Genomic DNA, 14697 nt, shown 5'->3' with positions numbered 1-14697 from the left:
TCTGAAATGGCAACTATTGCTTACTTCAATGTCTAGACTCCTTTTCACCCTTTCACATTACTGCTCAAACATCTTCAATAACCTAGCTTCCCACACATATTCTTGATATCTTACCACCACTCTCCTTCCTGAACAAAAAGGAAATCGGGCATTAACTTTACATTTGTTTAAAGAGAACATTAACTGGAAAATGTTGCCATGTAGATAACTGAGAACACATTTTTATCATGACCTTGTCCAAAATTAGATTAATGAATTACCAGAAGAAACAGAAAGGCAGCCCACCAGATCATTCAAGCATTGAGAGAGGCTGGAGCTGTGTGATGGAAATGGTGAGAGAAAGGGCTCCATTCCTTTCCCAAAGAAATACAAGACAGCAAGCAAATCTGCTTGGAATGGCTCTCAGCAGTTTGTTATCAATTTCACATTTACATTTCACCCACATTTACTAACACTAGTTGAAATCAGTATTACTTAATGTAAATGTAGTAAGTTTCCCTAATACTCTGTGAAGATCTTTTATGTTGCAATACAACAATGTTCTAAATGCTTTACAAGCCAATTAAATGACATATTTTGCTATTTTTTTAAATTATCAGTTTAACTAAAATTTTAAAAAAAGAACTTTACAGGAAATATTTTAAAGCTTCCAAAAACTTTGAAAGACACAAAAAATTCCCTCACTGTTATGCAAAAAAAATCTTCCAGAATATATTTATCTTCTCTATTTACAAAAAAAAAAAAAAAACCAAAAAAACCAAAAAAAACCCACAACCTAACACCATAAAGCTGACTTCAAAAATAACTGCCAGTATGTATTGCCTAAACATGCAATTGTTAACTGCCAGTATGCATTGCCTAAACATGCAATTGTTGTCCAATGGCACAGGTTTATGTTGAAATGTTATTTCAAACCAAGGAGACAGTAACAATCCAAAGAGAAGAGGCTTTTACAGAAAAGATCCAGAAGTACACGCTCTTGCAAAGATGCATTTCATTTCTAAATAGATAAAACGGACAGTACAAAGAGACAGAACTGTTTAAAACAAAAAGGAAAAAAAAAAGCAACACACACAAAGAAAACCAGAATTAAGTAGCAGACAGTATCAAAAAAACAACCCTCACAGAGCACTGAACAAAATATATTCTCAAGTTACTATTTGTCCCAAAGCAATTTCCTACTAGTTTACCTAAAAATAGTAATAAAACTGCATCAAGATCTTAGATTTCACATTCAAGTTTTCATGCAAAAAAGAGCTACAGCTAAGTAGCTTTCCAAAGGAGTAACTAAAACAAAAGGATCCTCAGAAACCCATGGCTGTACCTGTTAACCAGACTGTGCACCCACGAAAACCACTTCTTGTTCCTACGACTTGGCCTCTCTTATTTCTGCTGACATGATGAGCTTGGTAGGTAACATTGGTTGCCCTTTGCATTCCCTGTAAAAGAAGAAGTCGATTAAGTCTTTGATAAAGGATGAGTTGGCAAAGCAAACAAATTCATCCACAGACACAAAGAAAGACTTGAGGACAGAAAATGGAAGTAAAACCAATATGCATTCCATCAGCTCCATCAGCATGGATCAAACAAGGCACAGGAAATTAGAATAGTCAGCCATAGACAACCACACCCCTTGTGCTACTTCAGTGAAACTTGGGTCTGACAGGTTAATCAACTACTACTTTCAAATAAAACTTGCTTAAGAAAAACCAACTATAAAAAAGAGAGATGAACTGCTAGGGCTGCTTGACTTTACTTCTATTCAAGTAATGTTAGGGATCTGCATGGTAGAGTACCATGGGATAAAGACCTGAGCAGAACAGAGGCCCAAGAAAACTGGTTAATATTCAAAGACCACCTCCTCCAAACTCTGGAGTGATGCATCCCTACAAAGAGGAAGTCAGGATAAACCAGCCAGGAATCCTGCATGGATGAACAAGGAACTCCCAGACAGACTCAAACACAAAAAGGAATCCTACAGAGAGTGGAAGGCTAGGGAAAACGTGGCCTCTCTCTGGATGGAAACGGGAGACATAGAAAAGGCTGAGGTAGTCAATGACTTTTTTTGCCTCAATCTTCACTGACAAGTGCTCCAGTCATGAAAGGCAAATGGAGGGACTGGGAGAATGAAAAACCATTGCCCAAGGGAGGAGAAGACCATGTTTAGGCCATCTACAGAGCCTGAAGGTGCACAAGTCCATGGGGCCTGATGAGATGCATCCACAGCTCCTGAGTGAACTGGTGGAGGATGTATCTAAATTATGATCCACCATATTTGAGAAGTCACAGCAGTCAGGGGATGTTGAAAAAGGAGGAACATAAGCCTGTTTTTTAATAGGAAAGTAAGGAAGACCTGGGCAACTACAAACCCACCAGTCTGTCTTCTCTGCCCACCAAGATCATGGAGCAGAATATCCTGGAAATTATGCTAAGGCACACAGAAAATAAGGAGGTGCTTTGTGACTGCCAACTTGGCTTCACCAAGGGCAGATCATGCCTGTCAAATTTGGTGGCACTGGCTCTTTGGCTCACTTTTAAGTCCTCAGAGGCCTTTTCATTGCAAACTATGCATGTCTCTTCCAAATTTCAGTTAAGTAAGTGCCTTTATCATCAGTCCCCAGACAAGAGATAGTTATCATAGATTCTAAATGTTTAAAGAAAGTATTATTTCAAGGAACTTCTTAAATAATTTATTTTAAAATAATGGAGTTTTTAAATATAATTTTAATTAAAGCTGGTTACCGCATTTCTTAAAACTATTCATCATAATAACCTGCTCTACAAATAAATTCAGTAAGATGATCCTGCTGTCAAATACATTTCACAATCTCAAGTGAGAGAGTCCACAGGAAGATCCGCCTTGGCATCATCCCAGACGTTAATGGTATCTGGCTATATGAAATTTGTTTGTGAAAGATCAAGACCTTAGATTGTCAGACCTTAGATTGCATGAACAATCAAACAAAAGAGAAGACTTTAAAAAAAGAGGGGAGGGAGCAGGGGATGAGAGGGATTAATGATATCTGTAATGCTGCTTTGGCTTCCCTTGCTTGCAAATGTATTGCACTGTCTTCTCTTTCATCATTGTATCAGTGCCAATTAAAAAAGAAAACATGCAGAATTATTAACATTTAATAAAAGCAAGTAGGGACTATATTCCTCTATGGAGTACTAGCAGAGAGCTAGAGTTTCAGAGAGGGACACCAACAAAGTAGAATTAACAAAAATATGGTATCTGCTTGTGGCTTCAAGGAGTGCTGCTACATCATTCTTCTACTCAAAGATTTATCTATAAGTTATTTGGAAATCATGAAGTTGTGTGATTGTATGTCCCCAGTTCTATACACGGCTGGGCTCATATTTAATACAAACAGAAGCTCAAGGTAAGAACCTATGTTCAGGTTTTAAACACAATAACTCTGTAATTCAGTGGTGATGGTCCAGCAACTAAAATTAGATGAACACTGAACATCAACCCGAAAGAAACCACGATCTGCACATAGCTTATAACCATACAAAATGAAGTTATCCTTGCTGATTATGTCACTTTCAAATAATTTATCTCTCAAAACAAAGCTGTTTCATGCACAAAGTCATTGCAATACAGCTTACTAAAACCAAAAGTCAAAAAGTCAAAAAATCAAAATCTTTCTTCTTATAGTAGGAACAATTATGCAGTACATAAAATTGGAGATCTCAGTTAGCAAAGTGTGGAATTAAAACCAACAAAAATAATTGAAGTGCTTCAATTAAAAGCTATATAGCACATAATGAATGTACACAGCCATTCAAACTAACACAGTAATAGCTACATTCTCTCTCATTAATTGCAGTTGTACTGCATTGTACCAGGCACTGGATAAAAAGCAATCTCAAAGCACAAATCCCAAGCCACTGTCTCAGTAAGCTCTCTTACATTAAGATGTAAACCCACATATGCTTTGCTTTTGATCCCTGGCAGCTAGTCAATTATCAAACTCGTACACTGGAGGTCAAACGTCTCATTCAAGGAGACTTCTTCCAGTCCATATTCCATAAGTTACATCAGCTACCTCTCTTTTCTAGGAAACTAGGAACTAGAAAAGCAGCGATGAACCTAATCAGCGTATTACATTAGGTTTACAAAACACATGAAACCCTGAGGAAGCAGGCTGGAAGGATTCTTAAAATGATGAAAAATACAAAAAAAAAAGTATTAATACCTACTTAGCAGAGATGAGAAATCACAGCAAGAAGAAGGCCTTGACAGAGGACAAGACACACGTGTGCAGTGAGCAGCTAGCGAGCTGAGCAGAGGGACAATAATCCACCTGTACTTCAGAAGCAGGCATCTAAGACTAAAGGTTGAAGTGCTCAAAGAGTCTGCATGCACTCAAAATCACACCTGCCAGTCACCAGCTGCTCCACCTTTTGTTACTGTGTACAGGCACACAAACAAGGCAGCTCAGTACTAATCCTGGGCAAAACAGTACCCAAATCCCCCTTATCTTCTGAAAGAAAACCAATTTTATAGAGGTGCTCTAAAAAGTTAATAATTTAGCAAGGCATTCTCTGTTGCTGAAAAATAAAAAAAAGCTCCTGAATTATGTTCACTTTCTTATGAAATAGTTTGCTTCCCTATGGTTTGCCCACACCACTGAGCATAAATAGATGAACAAGCTGAACATCATATCTTCAACAACCCTGGTTTTTAATTACTATCCCTGACATAAACACTTACTACAAATATTGATGTGGCACAAAAAAAAAACACTCACTGGCACATATTGTTTGTGCTCTTAAATTATTTAGCCAGTCTTCAAATTCTTGTACATAAAATTTCATGACTATCAACTGATGAAATTAAATGACCAACCAAAATTATACCAGACATAAAGAACAGTAATTTCCTTTTACGTTATATCAAAGCATCACTCACCTCAAGATCTATATTAATAATGTTAAAAGAAATTCAACTAAGGAAATATGGAATAGAAAAATTCAATGCGATGCACAAATTCTCTTTGAAAAAGCTATTCTAAAATTCTAAGCCTAATTACATTCACTATAGTAGTCACTGCTGTAAGGACACACTACATTTTTGTATAGGGGTTAATGAAAAAGAGGGCATTAATCACCAAGGTTTATCTGCTCTTTTAACAGCCACTGGATATTTCCACACTGACATCCCCACAAAAATACGTCTTCCACCCTGTAACACACTGCTTCTGCATTATGTAGACAAACACTTTATCTTAATATTTTCCCTCCTACTTCACCATGTTAAACAGAAATAGTGCTTCAGTCCACTGTGTTTCATTAGAGCATAACATCAGCTGAGAATGCCGATATATCCCTTCTTTCTTCTCCCCCACTATGCTGGTTCGTTTCTCACATGAAATCTAAATTGCTCCAACAGGCAAATATCTTGGTATTGGAGTAAAAAAAGGGGTACTGAAGAAATCCTTTCTTGGATGCACACTGGAGAGGTGCAATGATAAAGAAGGAAGGATAACTCGCCTGTTTACTTCTCCTAGCATGAAGATCAATTTTAGCTTTGCAGGTAGTTGACCAAGGAAATTAATGATTACAGACACCTTGGAACCACAGGAAAAAAAGAAAGAAAGAAAAATTATGGGGGTCAAAAGGAAATAGTAACTCTGTCAACTTCTATATGTACAGACTTCCTGAGATGACACTTTTTTTTTCTTATTTTCCTTGATGTTTTGCCCAGTTACAGCTATAATTTTTTTATTGCCAAAGCCAAATCAGACCATCAGCACCAAACGCCTTTGATGCAAGAACACAGGCATCCAGACGATGGAAAGCAAACCCAAGTTGCAATGCCAAGATCAAAAGACAATGCCAAGCCACAATAAGAGATTATATCTTAATTGTTTTATGGTTAACAGACAAATGGCACATACACTGGTATAAGCTGGATTTATTCTTCATTACTTCCAAGCAACAATAAAACATTGTACTTCTATGATCAATATAAAATTTTAAGTTTTCACAAAGCAAGACCTCTGGGGAAAGAAGTAAATCTTTCCATGGCAAGCTGAGACTCCCCAAGCTGCATCATAAACTTGGGACAGCTTGAAGCTGGAAAGATCAGAAAACAGACATGATTTCCATATAAACCATACACACTAATTCCACATTTGCTCTACGATGACACTGTTAGTTCCCCAAGCAAAGAACTCCCATAAGCTACAAAAGCAACACAAGCAGCATCCCCTCTGAATCGCAGTCTTACTTTCAATGTCTTTCTCATTTCCCAGTCATAACAGAAGTTCTTTAGGTAATTTGTTAACTTGCTCACGATGTGCCTCTTATAAACCAGTGACTCCCTGATAACAACACATTTTTATGATATTTATTATTCAGCACTGATAACCAATTGGTGGTTTTCTTTTTATTCCCTGCAAAGTGTTCTGCTCAATAGCCAAACAGCAACTCAAGCACATGGAACAGTGCCCATCTTTTTTGTCTACATACAAACACAAGCAAGGAAAACAGACATTGTTCCAACACAAAAATTCAGCTACCACAGAGGTTATACCTACATATTCATATGAGATTTCAGGACTAAAATATCTGTCAGGAATACTTCCATTAGCTAGTTTGTCAAATTCTGATTTGAAAATCTGTGCTTTGATTCAGACAACTGTACTTGAGAAGGACGGGCAAGTCCAGAAATTTTATCTGAGCAATTATATCTTTTACTTTTTTAAACACATAACAAGTCCGCAATCCATATTCTGCCATAGCCTATAGCATTACATTTTCTCCCATCTACAACAAGAATACTTACTTGGATCCTTACAATAGCCCACCAGAAAGCAGATTGCCACAGTGATACCAATACAATAAGGCACTTAGACACCTCTACATAAAGCACCACTCAAGCTGCCAAATGCATGCTCTCCTGCCACTGATATAGACTAACTCCCTTTGCCAGGTGCCCTAAAGTTGGGACAATTTGAAAGATCCCAGCAGCAGAAATCAACCAGAATCTTCCCCAGTACTGTGGATACAAGAAATTCCATGCTAAGGATATTATTAAGGAGTGTGTCTTTACTTGCCACCTGCTGCCATACCAGTATGACCAAATGCAGAGACAGCTCATTGACCAGTGCTGGAGGGGACTCACTGCCTGGCATCAGAGGGGATGGATAAAAAATGAAGCCAAAATTACCCTACTGAATATGCTCTCAGAAACACGAATTGGAGCAAGTTCTCATTCAGAGTCACCTGTAAACTGACACAACAGCTCAGCCATGTTAGGAATCCAAGCCACTCTAAAGAAAGAGTTCCACACCTCTCCCTATCAGCCATATTCTCCGCACTTAATGGCAGTGTCTGTGGCTGTGCTGCGCTCTGGAAATGGCAAGTAACTGTTTGCTGTGCTCAGAGGTGGGCTTGGCAAGAGCATATCCACAGGCAGAGGTGTATTTTGAATTGCACTGGAAGCAAAGAGAAATTCTGAAAGACAGGGCTCTGCCTATTCTGCTAGGGGCTGCCAATTCCGTCAGGGTAAGTTGCTTTGACTTCGCTCTCAGCTGAACAGATGCAGAGCCAGAAGTGCCAGAACATTTGCCTGTGGAGCATGTGAATCAGAAGCATTCTTGCTCCTGGTGAAGCTTATTGGTTTATATAGAGAACATTTCAGCTGAGGTCTTCTGAAGAAAAAGGGAGAAGTGGAAGATTTCCTCTGCTTGCCACGTAGCATAGACGGGGTTGGCAACCTCAGCTGAACTCAACAAACACTTAATGTGTGTTAAGGAATTACCCCAGTTTGGACAAATCTATCTTGGCTCTGCTTATAACTAAGGAAATGATACAGAGTAACTTTTGCAAACACTTTGTTAACTCCACACAGACATGGTCTATTTCACTGTCTTCTAAACATCTGATTTTGCTTTTTCCTAGCGGAAATTGAAAGAATGTAAATTGCTGATTACTCTCTTCTGTGAACAAGTTTGAGCTTGTACACTGTAGAAGAGGTTTGGACAGGTACAACATCTACCGAATAGTATGACAGCAACTTCCCCATTTTCCAGGCAACAGCTGCTTTTATCAAGAAAGCTGTGGCCTGCACTACTCACAGCAAGACTTCAAAGACTGATTTACACTCTTACATTCATATCAAATGTTTTCTGGATCTTATGTCTTGCCTGTTTCAACTCAGCATTGATTGAAAGAAATTATACTTTCTTTTTATTTTCTCTTGTCTTGCATCATCAGAGGTATCAAATGTTCTTAAAGGCCTGCAATGTCTCTTCTAAAAAGCTGCATTTTGGTCTTTGCTGTAAACCGATCTTCCCCCATCTTTACGAACAAGAATGAAGGCTTTGGTTAGATTTTTTTAAGCCCAGTCTCGACAGTTTTCCACATAACACCCGCTATACAAAGAAGCCCAGTCTCTGGCCAACCCATGTTTATGAATGGCCACATTGTACATCGCATTCTTAAGTCTTCCTTCTTCCAAAAAGCTGGAAGCCGAGGGCTTACGGCAGAAGAGGCACGGATGAATCCTACAGACGCCGGGTCCTCTCCGGAGGGGCTTCCTGCCCTTCCCCACAGCCGCCCGGGCCGCCCGCGGGGCCCCGGCGCCGCCGCTCCGTGACCGGGCTCGCTCCGTGACCGGGCTCCCTCCGTGACCGGGCTCGCTCCGTGACCGGGCTCGCCCCGCATCCCTCCCGGCCCGGGCGGGCAGCGGCACACGGAGCCCCCCGGCCCCGCTTCCTGCCTCCCACTGCCACATCACCAGGGCGCTCGGCCGCTTCTTCCTCGCCGCTCCCCCGCCCCCGCACGCCCACCTGCCCACCGGCGCGCCGCCCGCCCGCTCACCCAGCTCGGCACCCTGTTGCTCAGCTTGACTTTCTTGCACTGGCTCTCGGGCAGCTCCATGGCCGCGGGGGCAGCGAGAAGAGGAGGCAGGGGAGGAGGACGCGCCTTCCCGACTGATGCTCGGCGCGGATGAAGCCGCTGCCGCGGAGGAGCTGTGCCGTCTGCGCACTCCCGCGACTCGGCCAAAGGTGGTGCAGGGAGGAGCCGCGGCCCGGCGGCCAGAGAGAGGGAGGGACGGAGGGAGGGAGGGAAAAAGGGAAGGAGGGAAGAAGGGAAGGAGGGAGGCGGCTGAGGGGAGAGGGAGCCACGGCAGCCCCGCCACGCGCCTGCGCCGCGCCGTGACGTGCGCGAGGGGGCGGCCGCCGCCACTTCCGCTGTCGCCGCCGGCTCTGGTCGTGGGCTCGTAGGTGTCCGTGTCCGTGTCCCTGTCCTTGCCCCTGTCTCTGCCCATGTCCATGACCCTGCCACCCCCCGCGGCCCGGCCCTGCGCCCACGAACGCAGCACGCTTCATTCAAGAAGACACAGCCCTAAGCTGTGACGAAAGAAGATAGCCTGAAGCTGCGCCAGGGGAGGTGTAGGTTGGGCGTTAGGAGGAATTCCTTCACAGAAAGGGTGGAGACACACTGGAATGGGCTGCCCCGGGAACGGATGGAGACCCGTCTCTGGAGGTGTTTAAGGAAAGGCTGGATGTGGCACTTGGTGCCGTGGTCTGGTTGACAAAGAGGTCTTCGGTCACAGGTTGGACTCGATGACCGCAGAGGTCTTTTCCAGCCGCACTTGTTATAAATGAAAATTTGTCCAGCCAAATTAATATGAAAAATAAAATATTTATTTTGCAATCAAATTCTATCTAGCCAGCCACAAGGAAAGAACAGAGCCGAGCCCGGGGTCGGCCCTGGGTGTGCAACAAGGAGTCAGCCTCATCAGAAGTTTTCCTCCATGCCCACACACCTCCATTCTGGTAGAAGCGGTTTTTATAGGGAAAATTCCGCCTCAGGCCAAGATTTCAGCAATCAGTCTTTTCTTTTATTCAGAGTCCATATGTTAATAAGATTTTCTTTTTTAGGGATGGGGGAGAACAAATCAGTGTCTGGAGTTTCTTGAATCCCTTGATGAAATTTATGGGAATTCGGGAACGCTGTATTCACATGTATCTGCCTGAGGATTTCCATGATATCCATCTCGGGTAGTTCACGCGAACGATCAGCACCTGGGGTTTCTGTATCTCCCCAGACATGGCCCATCTCCTGGCGAGCTGTACCTTCTTACTTGTAAATCAGTTTCTAATATACACCCGGTCTCACCTGCGCCTGTGAGGGTGGGGGGGAATCTTAATACAAACATGTATACTCTAACAAATATTCAATATCACATATATCATATTAGAAATGGCGCGAATTATATCTACTACACATAACACACTGATGGTGCACTTCCCACCCGCTCTGCGCTACAGCGTTCCGCTCGGCCGGCATAGCGGAGATGTTCTCTCTTGAGTGTGTCATCCCCACCTTCTCCGCTTAGCGCAGAGGAGAGGCTGCTACGCCCCTTGGGAAAAGCTCCGGACGAAATGTGCGAAGTGGCTGTCGCATTATTCCGTGACAAAAATTTTTCCAACAAACAAAGTTCATCTCGTGCAGCGCTCTAGGAAATGTCTCTTACTGTGGATTTAGAGCTAGAAGTTCTTAGGTTCTTATTTCCAGAATGGAACAGGTTTAGCAGTTAGGTGCTAATCTTAAGGTGGAGACGATGCCATGCTAAGAGGAGTGGCACATATTGTATAAATATGTCCACTTACAATAGTTCAAGAAAGAAAGTACTTAAGCACCTAAGTGTTACGGGAGGAAATGGTGCTGTAATCACAGGAGCTGCATTTACTGTAAAAACATTAGGCTAATCAACATCTGGAGCGTGTTTGTTCACTGACGGTTTTAACAGGAAATAAAACATTGTGGATCAATGTTTACTCCTGCTATATCAGAAATACATCCCTCCAAAGAAAAGAAGGTGTTGGCTTAATAGCAGGTATTAATACTCTGATTAAAATCCTTATGCAAAGTAGATAATGTCTCTGAAATCAAGAAAATTGGTCAGAAATGGTCTCAGCCAATTTGAAGGTCTGATGGAATTATTACAAAGTAAATAAGAAATTCAAAAATTGCAGTTAATTATTTAGTCTTCATTTCAATGTTATACCACATGTTGCCCTGCAAGTAACTGTTCAACAGATGGTCCCTGGCTGTATTCTGATCATGACAAATAGTGACAGAGCCAGGGCAAAATCTCCCATGCAATGCTCTCCCATTTATGGAAAGAGAACCAGCACACTGCTGTGGAACAGTGACTTGAGAGCTTCCACCTGCTGACTATTCAGTTATGTCTAGGGTGTGCTGGGTTAGTGTGCTTTCACAACATTGTTTTACATGGCTTAAGAGTAATTCTCAGTGTAGTTTGTGGTCACGATCTTTTTAAAATTCTACTGTTATTTCATTCTGATTGTATTGATATAGGTTGGTACTGTTCATTCTGTACTCTGAGATACAATAGTGGGAAAACAGTAGTTTGCAAGAGTTGTAAATTAAATCCAAAACCAAAGGCAGCCCACTTAACTGTGCAGCAGTGATTTCTTACAGGTCCATTTGGCCATGTGTGTAATACTCACACATGGGCTGGGAGCAAAACACTGGATTTTTTAAAATAGTCTGCATAGGAGTTTAGCCTTCATCAATTCTTCAACAGCAAGAAGTGCCATCCCATCACAGGATCTTTTCTGCTACCTGCTTTCTAAAGAAATGTTGCATTGTGATTTGAAGATTGAGAAAACAAGGCATTGAGCACTGGTGAAGTTTTAGGCAATGGTATTTACTGTTTGAAAAACCACAAGAGAAGAAAATGCAATTGCATTGATCAGCATGAATACATAATGCTGCCCAAACAGACCGAAGGTGGGGAGCTGCATGATTCCTTCCAGAAACTGTTGAAGAAACCTTGATGAATTAACGCTATATATACAAGTGAAATATGAAGCATGTCTGCAAATGTAGACACTAGTGATCAGACAGATGACATAATCTTAGAGGTAATAAAAAACCATTTCTGAACAGCAATTCCTGAAACGAATCACCTTTTATGATTACACTAACATTCTAAAATAATTTATACATATGCATATATAGTATAGTAAAATATTATAGTAAAGGCACACACTTGGATGAGGTATATCACAAAACTGGTGAGTCTGGAAGGGAACACTGGTGGGCTCGTCTGATCCAACCTCCCTGCTCAAGCACGGAGCACATGGCACAGGATTGCATCTAGATGATTCTTGAGTATGTCCAGTGAGGGAGACCCCCCCCAGCCTCCCTGTGCAATCTGCTTCACTGTTCACCTGCACCATAATGAAGTTCTTCCTTGTAGAACCAGAATCATAGAATGGTTTGTGTTGGAAAGGACTTTAAAGATCATCTATTTCCAAGTCCCCTGCCATGGGCAGGGACCCCTTTCAGGGACCAAGTTAGTTGCTCATATTCAAGTGGAACTTGTGCATCCGTTTCTGCCTGTTGCCTTGTGTCCTACTGCTTGACACCACTGAGAAGAGCTTGGATCCATCATCTTGGCACCCTCCCTCCAGATTCTTACAGTCACTGATGAGAACCTCTCTGAGTCTTCTCAAGACTGAACAGGCCCAGCTCTCTCAGCCCTTCCTACTCATAGGAGTGATGCTCCTTTGACCAACTTCATAGCTCTCCACTGGACCTGCTCCAGGAGTTCCATGTCTCTCTTGTGCTAAGGAGCCCAGAATTGGGAACAGTACTCCAGATGTGCCTCACCAGGGCTGAATAGAGGGAGAGTATCACATCCCTCGACCAGCTGGAAATGCTCTTTCTAATGCAATATATCGGACAATAACCAACTTTTACACATTTTACATAGGCTAATGTCACAACCACAGGTCAAATTTCATCAGCTCCTGTCAAAGATGTTTCAGTGGAAATGTAGATGTAATTTTATTGTACAGAAGTTTGACATGTAAGTCCATCCAGTGCTGCCAACACATTTTGCATCTTTAACTTCTTAACCTCCTCAAACTATTAAAGAGGGAGATGAAAAGAGCTTTCTTTAAACACAAGAAGCAAATATATATGCATTTATACAAAGATTTGGGGAATTAATTCTTTACCTTACTCTGTAAGGTAATGTGCAAGTTCTGCAGGGCTATTAAGGGGTAGGTTCCAATTGCACTTTCCTGAAATCTTTCATGATTGGATTGATTCTGATATTCAAGTTGGGTGTTTCCTGAACTTCAAAAGGACATTTCTGTGGGAGCCCTTAGGGCAATGCAGGTCAATGTGAATTGCTGCTATTTCTTAATCTTCATCCAAGCTGAATTCAAAAACTCTTCTCATGACAGTGCTCTTCCAACCCCTCTCTGTGGAGCTAATAGAGCTGTATATGGAGCTAAGGCTGTGCCATTGCTAAATTTTAAATTCTGCTCAGAGAATGAAGGCAGAATTGACCTAAAAGTTCATGAACTATATTTCTGGCTAGTCTGAACCCCCAAAAAGAATATCTACTTAACCTCTGAAAGAACCACCAGGATTTAGTATCCTTCAGCTGATTTTGATGCTGAATACTTCTGTCAAAGAGCTACTCTGTAAAATTACAATAATAAATTTGGATTTAATGTCTTACAGGAGCAACAAACCAAAAATATGCACTGATTTTGGGATTAGCTTCAAAAAGGGAAATTACATTAAAATTGAGTTACTTGTTAAAAAAAAAAATACTATAATCTTAATATCCAGCACAGGGACTAGTTAAAGAATCTATGTTGGATTTTGGTAGGAAGGTTGGGAAAAAATAGTCTTTGAGCACAGATGAAGTTTTAGGCAAAGCACTCTACATGCACATAATACCCCTTAAGAAGGACTCTCAGCCCAAAGCAAATTGTGCACACAGACATGCTGACCAGACCAACTCAGGGAAATCCTTTCAATTCTACATAGGGCCACTTACATAGAAAATTATTTTCTGTTGAGTTAGCTTTTGCATAGCCAATTATACTATCTAATACTAATTAATCACAAACATATAGTAAGAGTCCCAATGTGTATAATTTAAAATTACTGAGGAGACACATGGTACCATACAGTTTCAATCGCCACTAAAATCTGAGCAACTGATTATATTAGGAACAAGAGAAGAAGATTTCTTCTTAGGTTATATTCCAAAGAAATATGGAAATTTTCAGTGGAAAAATCAGCATTTCAAAGAAAAAAATATTTAATTACAATACTAAAAAATTATTTTGTCTGATACTTTTTACTACAGTGTTTCACCAAACAACAGAGATAAATCAAGCTGTTTTAACAGAGATAAATCAAGCTTTAGATGTTGAAAACTATTGGATATTATAAACAAATATTTTTACTAGCTTCTAGACATCAATTCTAACATAAGAAGAAGGTCTGAATTAGACTTGACTACAGATTAAAGACAAAGTATTTTCTAATACTTTGGTTCAGTGATTAAAGACTGACCATTCATTTGTACGTGACTTAGTATGGAAGCCCAGAAATGCCTTAGCTATAAATACTACTTTTAAGATGCATGTTCTCTTATTTCTAGGAAGAAAAAAAAATATTAATGAAGCACTCTCTAGAATCCACCTACTGTTGTCACTTACAATAAAATTAATGAGAAATTAGGGAAGAAACTCCTTTAATACTGGAATTCTCCTCTGGTAAGCATTCTGATCAAATTGCGATGACATCTCATACTCATCTACAGATCTGTTCTTTTGGGTTTTTTTCCTTGCAAAATATCCAGAGCGCTAAAACTTGAAAAGTCATACAGGCTGT

General features: G+C 40.9%; 2 protein-coding genes across 2 annotated transcripts in view; both read right to left on the bottom strand.

Moving 5' to 3' along the window:
* The window catches only part of PAPSS1 (3'-phosphoadenosine 5'-phosphosulfate synthase 1), a 39644-nt gene extending 30473 nt beyond the window's left edge, over positions 1-9171 (bottom strand). The window contains exons 1-2 of the mRNA XM_030271608.4: positions 8836-9171; positions 1325-1439 (exon numbers count right to left, since the gene is read on the bottom strand). Of these exons, the coding sequence (XP_030127468.1) occupies positions 1325-1439; positions 8836-8895 (175 nt within the window). The 5' untranslated portion in view covers positions 8896-9171. The remainder of the gene's footprint in view (positions 1-1324; positions 1440-8835) is intronic.
* Positions 1-14697, bottom strand: part of DKK2 (dickkopf WNT signaling pathway inhibitor 2) — a 327752-nt gene that overhangs the window by 194462 nt on the left and 118593 nt on the right. The window lies entirely within an intron of this gene.

Source organism: Taeniopygia guttata, chromosome 4 (assembly GCF_048771995.1).
Source record: "Taeniopygia guttata chromosome 4, bTaeGut7.mat, whole genome shotgun sequence".
NCBI classification, from domain to species: domain Eukaryota; kingdom Metazoa; phylum Chordata; class Aves; order Passeriformes; family Estrildidae; genus Taeniopygia; species Taeniopygia guttata.
Note: the sequence above shows the minus strand (reverse complement) of the source record. Positions and strands in the feature narration are given on the sequence as shown.